General features: G+C 34.1%; 1 protein-coding gene across 1 annotated transcript in view; it reads right to left on the minus strand.

Annotated features, from left to right (window-relative positions):
• The window catches only part of LOC105620446 (coiled-coil domain-containing protein 39), a 121,200-nt gene that overhangs the window by 39,133 nt on the left and 67,533 nt on the right, over positions 1–14,534 (minus strand). Inside the window, exons 3-7 of the mRNA XM_012201937.1 lie at positions 12,801–13,022; positions 12,554–12,745; positions 12,158–12,373; positions 10,099–10,482; positions 8,417–8,671 (exon numbers count right to left, since the gene is read on the minus strand). Of these exons, the coding sequence (XP_012057327.1) occupies positions 8,417–8,671; positions 10,099–10,482; positions 12,158–12,373; positions 12,554–12,745; positions 12,801–13,022 (1,269 nt within the window). The remainder of the gene's footprint in view (positions 1–8,416; positions 8,672–10,098; positions 10,483–12,157; positions 12,374–12,553; positions 12,746–12,800; positions 13,023–14,534) is intronic.

Genomic DNA, 14,534 nt, shown 5'->3' on the forward strand with positions numbered 1-14,534 from the left:
TACCTAATATATATATATTTCATATTTTCATTAATATAAATATTTATAAACACTTATAATCATACATCCATACATATTCAAATATCCTTCTTTCTTTTATAAAATTACTTTTTAATGTAATAGAAAACATTTCTAAAGAAGGATACAAAAAGGTGCTAATAATATTGCTTCTCGAATAAAACCCAAGTATCCAACGTAATTAATAGTTTTAATTTTTCTTCACCAGGATATTTATATTGAAGATCTTTTTATTCCGACCCAAATAATGGCAACTTTAATTCTCTGTTAAAAATTATCACTTTTCGAAAAAAGTGAATGTATCCAATGAAAAATTAAAACCCAGATGCTACAATCTTAACTAATCAAGTTAAGTTCTATCAAATTAAAAAGTAAAACACAAATGTTTCTTGTTATTTATACAAACTTACTTTTTTAAAAAATGATAAAAAAAAGCGCTAAGCATGCTTTTCGTGAAGAATCATTTGGACTGATTTCATCAATGCCAATTACTTAATTGGCTGTGACTGACTAATTGTGTTTGCTGTTTAATAGAATTGACTTAACTGATTAACTGTCAACCATAAGTGATCAATTGTACGACGTGATCAGTGGTATCGTATGGTACGACGTATCGTTTGTCATCGCATGGACTCAGAGCGATTTTCGATTCGGATATCGTGTATATCTTGTGTAATTTAGATCGTATACACGATTGATGGTGAGTTATTTCGGTCTCTTCATTCAAACATCGCGTATAATCATCGAACGTTATCGTTCGCGCTACAACTATTACTTTTTACACCTTTCGCCTTTTTAGTTCATTCTTGCTGTCCACTTTTATCGCGTACATCTTCGCTCTAAGTCCAATTCGGTGATTGAATTCGGTCATTATCGCACCATTGTTCTTGTCCTTCATCAGACCGAGTACTTTTTTGTTGAAAGATATACTGTACGCGTTGTCCGCCGGATAATTGCTCATGTCGAATCTAGCGATATCGTGTTTCATAGTAAGCATCATCGCATTCTGTATGATAAATGAGACTGTTCGTGTCGGTGTACATAATCTTACATTTGTCGCGATACATCGGTGATATGTACGTGATGAAATTCATACAAACAGACTTTCGATATGTCGAGTATACCCACGTAAATCGGCTTGTTGAACTTCACCTCGAGTTTTTGCAGTTCGACGGCGATCAAATTTTCCGCAAAGACACTACAACTGTGGAAATTCGGCTTCGTGATCATTGCGCGCCGTACCGTCCCATTTTGTTAATAATTTTATGTCTATCTGATTTCGAACACATATTTTCCACAATATTTTGCCGAATATCGCATTATTCATTAATTTATACAAATTTTTTTCATGCGTTTTCTCTGAAATTTGTATTGAGTTCAACATAATTACGAAGCCAGGCGAATTGTAACATCCTGTGTTATGGATGATGTAACGTTGTTTACAGCGTCGTGAGAAATTTATTCTCACGCGAAATCGTTTTTTCGCACGTGTTCTGAAATTTGTATTGAGTTCAACATAATTGCGAAGCTAGGTGGATTGTAACACCCTGTGTTATGGATGACGTAACGTTGTTTATCGTATAGCGTCGCGAGAAGTTATCCTCGCGCTTGCCGGGTGGCTTATCACGCGTCGAACAGAAAAGTAGGTCAGTATGTCGGTCAGTGTCATCGATAGGTCAGTATGCGGATACTCGAGATCGACCTCGAGAATATATATAATCAGTGGACGAATCCTGAGCGATCGCGCTCATGTCAAAGTTCGCAGTGTCTTCAATCCATCGAAAGTTGGCATTTGGCAATGATTGACACATCGCCCATCCTTACTGATTATTCACGTACATAAAATATGACGGTTTCAGTGGGTCGTACGAACACACTTATTATCTGCCTGCACATTGACTGAAGCCACCGCGTATACCGCGCTCGATGAACATGACTATATCGATGTATGTGAGCAATTCAAATCTTACGCGCGTATATTTATTTTAGGCATGGCATCCTTGTTTGGTGAAACCAAACAAGATATATAATGCGCGGTATATAATACGCGGAATTGAGGCCGTAACTCGTGACGCAACTTTCGCGGAAATTTTCGAAAATATCGGCTAATAAAACATCTTTCAAGTATCATCTTTTCAAGTATAAATCACTGTATTCGCCGAGCGTGCGAATAGAGAATTACTGCCAGACGTTCGCGGTGTGAACGTAATCACTCTCGGATATATCGCCCGTCAACTGAAAAATAATTCGCGCGGTGGTAAGCGCATGTCCTGCAATTTTTCGACGCAATTAATATATTTATATGGAAAAACACCTTTACCAGTCAGTAATTCAAATTCTTCGTCCGATAGATATTGAAAATTTGAAACGTACAATTTTTAGTTTGTCTTTGTCGAGATACGACGCCAATTTATCGAGACTTGTACTTAGAAATTTAAAAGAATCAATAAAACGTAATTTTACGCAATTTCTGAAAATTCTTTTCATTTTTATGCTATCAACATATTTAGTAAATGAGATGTATTTTTCCTTCGTTACCGGAAGGAGATCTATATTTCCATCGCAGTAGCAATTTCTTTAATTATAAAGTGCACGTCGTAGCCCGATAAATTATGAAATATAATCGGAATATAAAACGAATTTTTATAATTTAGGTTACAATTTGAACGCGCTGAACTGCGGTATCTACCGGTGAAACGGCAATGATCGCATACCCATGTGTCATCCGGCGCGAACGATTTCTCGCAAATATGACAACGCGTCGCGCTACGGTATGTCTCCCATTGTTCTTTCGACAACGTTTCCATGAGCATGTTGGCAGATCCAATATTTTTTATACGATGTGCTAAGTCTCGGAGTTGTTGCACGAACTACGCTATACAGTCTTCATCGGAAGTGATAGGACGATAATGTGTCGTCGTACGCGCATCGTACACGTAGTATCCTATGTTAAATACTTCATGCCCCCTGATACGTATAACGACGCATCTTCCTTGTTAGGGTCCATCTTGTGTAGAATTTCTAAGTCAGTGTAGACGATGAATGGCTCGTTCCTAGTTACAGTGGTTGTTGTAGTCTAGCCACTTGTCGTCCACTCGGCAGTCGGATGGCGCAGTCATACATCTTCTGGCAGTCCACAGCATGCGTCTATAACAAATCGCACGAACCAAAATAAGGAAATACCTGTAAATAGAGAAACTATTTTTCATTATTTTTTACATATTGTTTTTTTTTAATTAATTTTAATTTCTTATTATATTTACCGGTATAATATCACAGAAATATTTCTTGTTTTTTTGTCTGTTGAGTTGCGAGTTCACGAGGTGCGACAAATTCTTGATCCACGCAAAATGTCCGACACCATTGCATGGCTCTTGCAGATACTGTTGACGTGCTTCTCCTTCTTATCATCAAAAAGCCGCAAAGACCGAATAGACCTGTCCATTTTCAATGCCGTGTACATGATTGACACCGCGTTCAAATATTCGAATTTGAAAATATCTTTTATTGTCATCAACTCAATATCCGCGAGATTTAACACCATCGTGTAATGCGGATATGATGATTCCCGATCTGCATTTCTTTCTGCGGGATACAGAGCGACGACTACCGACTATACGAAGCACGCCGTCGTACACACACTGATTACCGCTCGTTTCGTTGTCATTTTCTGCGGCATTTCGATATGGCATCCCGCGTGCATGGAATTTAGTTTGTTCACGTTAACAGTCAAATTGTAGATGGCATCCATCCGCTGTCGCGTTCCTGGAATTCTTCGAGCGATGCTAGGATAGACTCGATGACATGCTAATGATTATACTACTCGCAGTGCATCGATATATCTCGTTGTTCTTTGTAAATATACTCTTATTAACACATTTATCCTTCGTCACGAACTCGCCGTTGAACACGGTGTTCATTTTTACACTATCGTGTCTTTCAGCATCTCGCATTCGCTCAAGCATTACATTGTCAGCATCTTCTAAAAACCTACGCTCGGCTAAAAAACTACGGTTCGATGTAATCCGCATTGATCACCGATCAGAATCCGCGGCGTCGATCTCTCGCCAGACAAGAGATCTTTCGTTGTCACTCGTGTACTTGCCATCACATGCACGAACCATCGCTCCAACCATTGCGACTTTGCATCCACGAGTCGCACGATCCTCGCCACTGCGGATTGTTTATGTCCAACGGCGGACGCTTGGTATAACACAGTTCCTCGAGCTATTCGATGCACTCATCGCATCATTGTAGCTACGCGAAACAGTTCACCAGAGTAGCGACCTGGCCGCATTACTCCAACAGTTCGCTTCCTCGCTGTGGTTTTCTATATCTTTTTCACAATCTTTAGACCACGTCGCACTCTTACACGGAGCACTTAATAGTTTTTCAATGTGTGCAGAGTGGGCACATACTGCACGGAAATACAATGTGCATCGACTCTCCGCATTCCGAGCACGATTACCTGCTGTCTAGTGCATAGGAAGAACAGTCTTTGTGCTTCCTAACGAGATACATTCCTTTAACGCCAATATTCGGCAACTAAATCATACATGCTGCACATAAGACTGAAACATCACCATACGTTACGTATAATAACAGCAGATTATATAGTGTTTAGTATCTGTTCAACGCATGGATTTTTCGTACGGAAGGCTGCATAAATTTTTCTGCGATATTGTTCAAACCAATAAGACATTCAGTATTTGTTGGATACTTTTTCGTTGAACTCTTGATCCATTATATTCTCAAATTTTACTTCCATTGCTTTAAAAAACTTCTTTGTATTTACACCGTCCATGTCCTCAACGTTCGCACAATGGTTAGCCATATTTTTCACATTACATTTATTGCGATCGGATCAGTAATCTTACAAGGCGCCAACTGAGGTGCGCTGATGACCCATTATATACGTGTATTTCATTTGCGACTTCTTTGTTTCTTTGTCTTCCCTCTCTATTGAATCACAGCATCGACGATGTGTCACTGATCTCTTTTTAGAAAAAAATATCGTTATCGGCTTCTCTTTATGCGTCGCGACATGTCACTGATTTCGCGGTTCTTCCAAGATAAATATCGTTATCAACACTTCTAACTTTGAAAGAAAGAATTGTGAGAATGTAATATGATTTCATCTACTCCTCGTTGATGGTGCTTTGTTTAGCAGCCGGAACATTGATAATGTGTCACCGATCTCCTAGACAAAGTGTCTTGTCGCGTTATATCGCGGCGCATTTTTGGGTAGGCGAGATCCACGGCGACGACAGTCCCCAATGATACATAACGTCACAATAACATAGCAGCATGTATCATTGATATCAATAAACCGATAGCGCCGAGATCTTCCCGCGCCTTCCCCCTCTCTTCCCCCGCGCCAACGAGTACCCTCCCGCACTCCGCATCCCCCTTAGAGGACTTGAGTTAGAACTCGTTATACTATACTACTATCGTAGCTTTAGATGGTAAAATATCAAAAATGATTGAGATGATCCAGGATACAGAGATGTATAAAGACTTTAAGAGAGATTCCACAAAGAGAGTTGTTACAAATTTGCGGGGAACGCTTGTGAAGTGGAAGGATACGAATTATATGTATATCCAATTCAAAATACAGGATGTTGCTTTACAATGATGGGATACTTCCGAGTGCCTATGCCTTGCCAAAGGTACATAAATAGAATTGCTCTTTTCATTTGATAATTTCCTCATTGAATAGTCCTCTTTATCAATTAGCGGTTTTTCTACACAGCATAATTATAAAAAATATCCCTAAAGCAGATAGTCATATAAAGAATAGTTCCCAAATTGTTGAAGCTTAATGGTTCTCATTTGAATAATGAACATACAATATTTTGATTTCTTTGGATGCATTTAGCTTTTTTACTAACGTGACTATGCAATCGATTGTATTAATGATTATTGGCAGTATATTTTTAGGAATTGTTGTTTATTGAAAGACGAATTTATTAAAGCTGTTGAATTTGTTTTTAAACTCCACATTTTTCATCTTTAATAATGTTACATATATGCAAAACTATGGCACTCCCATGGGCTCTCAGTTATCTCTCATCATTGCTGGTCATGCGAAATTTGGAAAGTAAAGTCTTGTCTTTGATTCGATCACCGCTACCCTTTTATTATAGATATGTAGATGATATAATTATAACCTATCACTTTGATTAATTTGGATTTCGACATTTTTAACTCTCAGCATCCGAGGATTCAAACTATAGAGATCGGTGATGATAGGTTAAACTTTTTGGATGTTACTTTAATTATTAATAATAAAATCGAATTTGATTGATATCATAAATTAAATTTTCGGAGAAGTATTTGAATTTCTTGTCTCATCACCCGATTTCTCACAAGAGGGCACTGCCGGTTGATAGAAAAATTTTACTTTCGAATCCTAAATTTCATTTTGATAATTTTTATTTTGTAATTAAAATCTTATTGGAGAATGATTATCCATTAGAATTCATTTTTGAAAATATTAATAAACGATTGAAAAACATTACTAATTTTAAGAGAAAAAAACGGGATAATAATAATATTGAAAGTATTCATAATTGTTCCTTACGTTCCGATGTTTTCCGAGAAATTCAATAGATTAAACAACGGGAATATTAAAATATCATTTTATAGTGTTAATAAGTTGCGTGAATTCATCAAGGTACATAAGAATTCCCTTTCGCATGAAAAGAAATCTAATGTGGTATACAAGATCTGTTGCGAAGATTACGATGCGAGCTACATGGGACAAACAGGAAGACAACTGAAGATGAGAATAGTTGAACACAGGAATCATATTCGATGGAACACAACCACACATTCATAACTGATCACCGATTGGAAGAGAACCACGAGTTCGATATTGCAATTTTGGATGAGAAAAATATTGCAATTTTGGATGAGGAATTTCAATACAAAAATAGATTGGTGTTACACATCAGAAGACAGACACATGGCTTTAACCTGCAGACAGACTTAAAGGGTCTTCCCAAGGCCAACTTTCCAATTGTAGGCGAATTAAATATCGGAGCGTTATTATTGCCAGCTAATCAGTGTACATTTTTTGTTACATTAAGATTAAATTATTAAAGATTCAGTTTTGGTTTTAATGTCCGTCTGGACTATAATTAATATCAGAATTTTTTTCTCTTCTTTTTTCCTTTTCGATTAATAAGTTTTTTGCGATTAATAAGTTTTAGGTGTATTAAAAATTTATTAATTTCAACATAATTGACACTGATTCGCTGAATGGTCAAAGACTGGTTTTTGACTAAACCGATAGAATTTAAGTGTTTGTGATATGGTGAATTTTTGTTTTAGTGAGCTACTCGATTATTTTACAATAAATCGTTTTTGCTTTCCCCTCCCCCCCCCCCAACAAATTTACCTTTTAATAATTTTAATACATTTTAGATTGTTATTAGAGTTCGTTTTTATATTATTGTTTCTGTTAATCAAGATGGAGACTTACTGAAATAAATTAGTTTGTAAAAAAATTTTGTTCATTAGCAGTGAATTTGTGTTTTTCAAGCAGTGAATTTGTGTTTTTTAAAGCAGTAAATTTGTTTGTTTTAAAGCAGTAAATTTGTATGTTTAAAGCAGTGAATTTGTTTTTAAAGCAGTGAATTTATATTTTTAAAACAGGGAATTTGTTTTTAAAGTAGTGAATTTGTATTTGTGAGATATAGAAAATTTATGTAATTAATGTAGAACGTATACATAGCACTGTATCGAGTGGACACGACAGATACCTTAATCTCTAAAGTCTAAAGCTGGTTTTACATTGTACATGGTCGTATTATAGAGTTGTAAATGTCGTGAGACTTTAAAATTGCTCATCGGAATGCCTAACGCAATAAATTTGTGACATCTACGACCAATGTAGAACCAGCTTTAAACTTTAACGTTTAATAACTCAATTCACGAGGCTAACCACCGCGTTTTTTTTTTGCCACATTCTTTCATTTTAAGTGAAAACGTGTCGAATATAATATAAATACATTTAATTTATACATTAAGTACATTTTTATTAAAATTATAGTGGGGGACCCATATTCTAAATAATTACCTGGAATTTTATACATAGAAATGTATATTTCACTCGTTTCAACAGCTATTAAACCGTATTTCTTGCCCGAATAGATGCTTAGTTTATGTGCCTTTTACAACTATTTACTAACTCTCAAGGGGAAAAAGGACAGTTTTCGCCCATTTTTACCAGTGTTTTAAAGCGGTCTCGTCATTTAGATTCATCCAACTTATCTTTCTTTACAAATAATATGTACCAAATTAACGTGTTATTTCTCGCTTATGACTTTACGATTCCAACATGGCCGCGGCGACCTAGAGGCCTTAATTCTAACGAAATCAGAAAATCACTTACAGCTTCGAGATGAAGACGATACTTTTCTAAATCGTAAACTTTATCGCTCACGTTCGATGTCATTCGCTCCAACTGTAACACTTGAAGGCGTATTATATTTTCTTCTACTTGTTTTTCTTCGTTCCGAGATTGTGCGATTTTTAGTCGTTTCTCGCCTCCATCTAACAGTAACAATAAATCTTGCTTCTTGCTCCGTAACCGTTCGAGTTCGTCGTTTTCAATCAATAAGCCAGTAGAAACTTTTTTCATATCATGCTACAGATAAAATATATTCCTTTTGATCACGTTTTACTTAACTAAATTTTCTTTTATTTCTTTTTTGTACAAATTTTATCTTTTCTTTTTAGATTAATGTAATTTTATTTAAATATAAAATATATAATATAAAATATAAAATATATAATAATTAAATAGGAACAGAGAAAAAGAAAAAGATGAATAAATTTGCGCAATTAGGAATCGGCGCTATAAGTGCTGAGCTTAAACAATTAAAACCTTAAAGTCTAAAAATATATTTCAATGTAGCGCTTGTATTATTTGATATACATTTTGGCTAAATTCTTTAACGTGGAAAACAGAATTTGTTGGAAAACATGAATTGTATTTCACTGCATGATCTGCACACGCTTGCATTGGTTAATATAACATAAATTAATATAAATGAGTATTTTCTTATAGCCACTGGATAATCTCATGAGATTATGATTTCAAGAATATGTAGAACATGTGAACAAAAATAGCAGAAAATGCAGTTCGAGTAAAATTGATCATAATGTGTATGCAAATTAAAAAATGTGAATATTAGAGTAAGTCAGTGACAAAATTAATGACGAAAAATGATCTTGGTTGCGAGTCATACATTAAAATGAATTTAACATGTGATTCGCAACAATCAATTTTATCTCATCTTATTCTCATAAGACCATCCAGCGTATCAATTGGGGAAAATATCATTCGTAATTAAAAATTAACCAATTGAAGCTATATATATGGATTATGCAGTAACCCACATAGCAAAGCATGTTTCAGCAAAATCGCACAAATCTGTAATTGCTTATGTTGACAACTTGCCATAGATTTGTTTTCAACGATTTCGAATATACCGACAGCAATATGCAGACAACAATGTATATATGTATTACTAGCAATTTATCAGCAAGATAGCTGCATCAATATTATTTTGTGTTATCGGCAATATGACAGCATTGCATAATGCTGCATATAATATTATTATGGTAACATGATAGTAATAGTAGGAATCTTAATGATGACGATTTTAAAGTTGTCACCAAACTGCTGATAAGTTGCTACTCAAAATTATCATATCATAAAGGCATCAAATTGCCAACAAATGAGGACTCAGACATGATAGCAATATATGCTTAGCAATTCATACTTAGCAACCAACATGCCAGCAACAAGACAGACACATGACTATCTGGGAAAATATAATTCATCTGTTTTCCGTACTGAAGAAGGCTAGAATTTAGAAACGTACGTCAAATAGATATATAAGCACTACACTGAAATAAATATTTTTAAACTTTAAGGTTTGTTAATTATTTAAGCGCAACACTTACAGTGCCGATTTCTAATTGCCCAAATTTATTCATTTATTTAATTATTATTGATCTAAAGAATCTAACACTTGAATTCTATTTTTTATAAAATATAAGTCTTACTTCCAAACTGACAATTTGATTTTGCAATAATTTATATGTAGCTGTTTTTTCTTTCAATACAGCTTGCAGCTCTTCAATTCTCGTCTGTTTCTTTTCGGCTTCAGTCTTATCACGCTCATGTCCTTTAATCTGTTCGAGCTTCATTTCGCATTTCTGCAAACTGAAGCCCACTTGATAAAGAGCTTCTTTTTTTTCCCCTATAAGTTTGTTTTCTTTTATGAGCAAAGCGTTGAGCAAATCAACTTTTTTGTACTCGCTCTGCATTTCCATCTGTAAAATCTTTCTTTCGTTCTCCAATTCTATAATCCTTTTCGTTGTACGTAGAATCATAGCTTGTAATTGACTTGATTCCTTGATAATCAGGTATTTTCGTTTCTCGTCGTGCTGGAACCAGTTGACATTATTCTTTTCAAGATAATTTTTATTATATTGAAATGTGGATTTACTTTTTATTATTATATTTAGCAAGAATTGATCTTTTTTCGTAATAATATATACAATATATATACACATATATATATATATAAACTATAAGAATTGAATTGTGCAGGATGTTCCCGAATTAAAATGCCAAAATATGAATTCAGGATCTCAAAACGAACAAAAATTTTCCTCTGAACGTATGCTCGCAAACGCTTCGTTCAAGAAATATTTATTTATGAAGTTATAAAACTGTTTATTGCTTTACAATAATCAAAATTAGTTATTACATTAAATGTTTTATTCAAAATGATAGCCTCCGATCTGGAGATAAGCATTGCAACTATCGATGAAAAAACGAGTGGCTGACATTGTTTGTAATTTCTTCACATACTTGCATAATTCTTTGTTTTAATGATTGAAGGTCATTAACAGGGCATTCCATACACTTTTTTCTTCAGAATATTCTGTACAAAAATCTTATGGTGTTAAATCTAGTGAACGCGGAGACCAAGCCATAGATCCAACACGATCATCTTACGGGAAAATGAATATTAAGCCACTGTCCGAGGATCTCTGCCACAGTGAGCAGGACAGTCATCCAATTGAAACCAGAAATTCATTCTCATATTCAAAGAAATGTTTTCTAAAAGGTCATTAATTGTTTAAAAATGCAAGAAATCTATTCCATTTCAAGTGCGTTGGAAAATGGGTTGGAAAATAGGAGTTGGAAAATGGCTCCAAAATATTGCTTGTTATTCCTAACTATATATAACATTGAAAATCATGTTGAAAATGTTGTTCATGGATTGCTTGAGGATTTTCATGTGATCAAACATGATTATTTCTTTGATTGAGAATATCTTGCCTGATAAATATCTCATCTATCCACAAAACGTTTTATGAAAATTATGCATCGTTATCTGTTTGGTTTAAAGATCAATCGCAAAATGCTCTTCTGCGTGGCATATCAGCCAATAATAAATGTTGGATATGTTGAAGATGGTATGAATGACGTTCATCGGCTGAAAATGTCTTCCACACTGACTATGGATGAAATTCCTAACACAGAACCAGATTTTCAAGTACTTATTGAAGAATTTTGATCGAAATGTTACGTGATATAATATGATGGCTATTCTTCTTTCATTTTGTAATGGTGCAAAAACTCCATCAACTCAAAGAATCATATTAAATGACCTAATTTCCTTCAATCGTTGAAATACTGATTTATCCAGCAATCTTCTGTTCGGAAATCGCATGGCATATTCACGACGAGCAGCATTAGCATTTCCGTTACAAAACCCATATAAATATATCACATTCACTATTAGAACGTACGAGACATGATTATAAGTTTATTCTACAAAAACATTCAACAAACTAATAGCTACGAATTACGAGCTACGAACTACGAGCTTTGCGAATAAAAGCTTATCAATGTCCTTCAATCCTTCAAAACAAAAACAAGAGATATTTCAATTATTCATTACTACAGTTTTGTAACTTCAACAGTAAATACATCTCTTGAACGAAGCATTTGCGAGCATACGTCCAAAGGAAAATTTTTGTTTGTTTTGAGGTCCTGAATTCATATTTTAAGTTTAGCGGTTTAACCCCTTGTATAATAGAAATATACCTCAATCATTTTTTCCAAATGCTTTGTTTTTTCTTCGACATTTAATTTTTGATTCTCAACCTCTTCTAAAGTCAACATTAAATCATTGATTTGCCTCTTGCAATCGTCCACCTTTATTTGTTTATTCTCGATCCCAATCTTTTTACGCTTTGCATTAGCTCGGATTTGTTGTACACGATGTGCCAAATCTGCCATTAACTTCTTCTGGGTGTGAAGCTGTCTCAATGATTGAATTGAAATATATAATCATTCAATAAAATTATGAAAAATAAAAATTATGAAAAATAGTCAATAGCTGTTGCATTTGAATTGGCATGCAATAATTAACAAAATTAAATTTTTATAATTTTATTATAATTTTATAGAAAATAAAAGTTTTTCTTTTATAGTTTTTACCTCAATAACAAAGATGTCAATCGTTTTCACAATTTTGCGCTGTTTTTCTTGGACTGCATTAAGTTTCTTCTCCGAGTATTTAATCAATTGCTCTATTTCTTTGTTATTTACAATTTGATCCTTTAAAAATTGTTCTACTTCTTCGAGATTTTTCTTTTTCTCTCTGCTGATCTCTCGTAATGTTTCGATTTCCTACAACGATATGTATCATATATCGATGCAAAATTGGAAAAAAAATTGTTTATACCCTTAGACCATTCTGTATATCGTTGTCTCTCTGGCGCAGAATGTTAACACTTTGCATCCATAGATTTATCATCTGTTTGCGTTCTTTTAACGCTTCCATATACAATTTTGCTGTACGATTCAGAACGATTTCCATCTCTCGTACTTCACTGACAGTTTTGATAATAGTTTGACGATAAATTTCGAGTTCCATGCTGAGTTTCTGCCGTTTTTGTTCTAATTCCTAAGAATTAAATTGTATTTTAAACAATAGTAAATGAAAATCGATCGAGATTAAATACGCATAAGTGAAAAAAGCAATATTCAGTCAAAGCGGTTCTTCGTGCCTAATTATATTTCTTTTATAAATTTATACAATTTCCTATTCAAGCTAACAATGCGCTATTTCCCCGAAATAACCCTGATGGAAATGTGTACAGACACTTTTTCTAGACACTTATCCAGTTACTATCTAACATTACTGTATTCTCACTAGTGCCAATACTGAGTAGAAAATAAACAAGAATTTGATAGTTTTATTTTGTCCATTTCATGAGCAGTTGGTTTGCTTATTAATCAATTTGATATCCATTATATATTGTGTTTCTATTCAACAATGGATTTTATGCAACTTTTGTATGCAGTAACTACAAATAAAGCGTTCCATCCTGATTGGGATCCTAAGTAGCTTTTATCAGTACTAAACAAAAAAGTTGGTATAACTATTTAGTAAGTGTTCAAAAAATGTATGAAATTTCTGCCAAGGAATATTTTTCGCAATTAAATTCTTTACAAATTTGGATTAAGATCTTTCTAAAATATCTAAGAGCATCAAAATTATTAAATTACTTGTGATCTTATAGTAGTCTGGCTTTGGTTTAGGATTACATTTAAAAATTGACAAATAATCGATGCATAGTAGTTTGAACTAGAAATTTACAAAAAAAACATGATTAGACACAGAGAACCGCCTTGATCGAATATAGCTTTTTTTTACTTACGTTTGTATTTTAAAATTATATATCATACACATAGTAGGTAAAATTTTTCAATATTCACAGAGAAATCTAGCCTTTTATTTATTTTTATTATCATTAAAAATCTAACTTTATATTCTTTTTAATTTCTAAAATAAGCATTATAAGTATTAATATTATTATATTATACAAATATACTCAGAATAATAAACAACTTTAAATCTTAGAATTTATCGAAACAAATGTGTATACAGAAGGAAGTCCTACAACGATTAATTAATATTTCAGGGAGTGAACAATTTTGAACTAAAGCCAATTTTGGCTCAGACCATTTAGGTACCGAATTATTAACGATTAAAGTTGATCAATCAGACCAACACATAGCTGGAATATGCAGGAGTGTAATATGCCAGGGGAATTCCTCGCACTTGCTATGCACTATTCCGATTGAAACTTTATTAATTTTTCATATTAACAAATAAATTAATTAATAAATCACCAAATAGGTGATAATAAATATGGTCTGAGCCGAAAGGTATTTTTGATTCAAAATTTCATCCTCGTTCATCCCTGAAATATTAATTGATCGTTATGAAACATCCTGCGTGCGTGCGTGCGTGCGTGCGTGCGTGCGTGCGTGCGTGCGTGCGTGCGTGCGTGCGTGCGTGCGTGCGTGCGTGCGTGCGTGCGTTGCGTTGACGTTGACGTTGCGTTGCGTTAGTACGTTGAGTCGTTGACGTTGTACGTTAGACGTTAGTACGTTAGTACGTTAGTACGTT

The sequence above is a fragment of the Atta cephalotes genome (assembly GCF_000143395.1).
Source record: "Atta cephalotes unplaced genomic scaffold scaffold00026, whole genome shotgun sequence".
Classification (NCBI taxonomy): domain Eukaryota; kingdom Metazoa; phylum Arthropoda; class Insecta; order Hymenoptera; family Formicidae; genus Atta; species Atta cephalotes.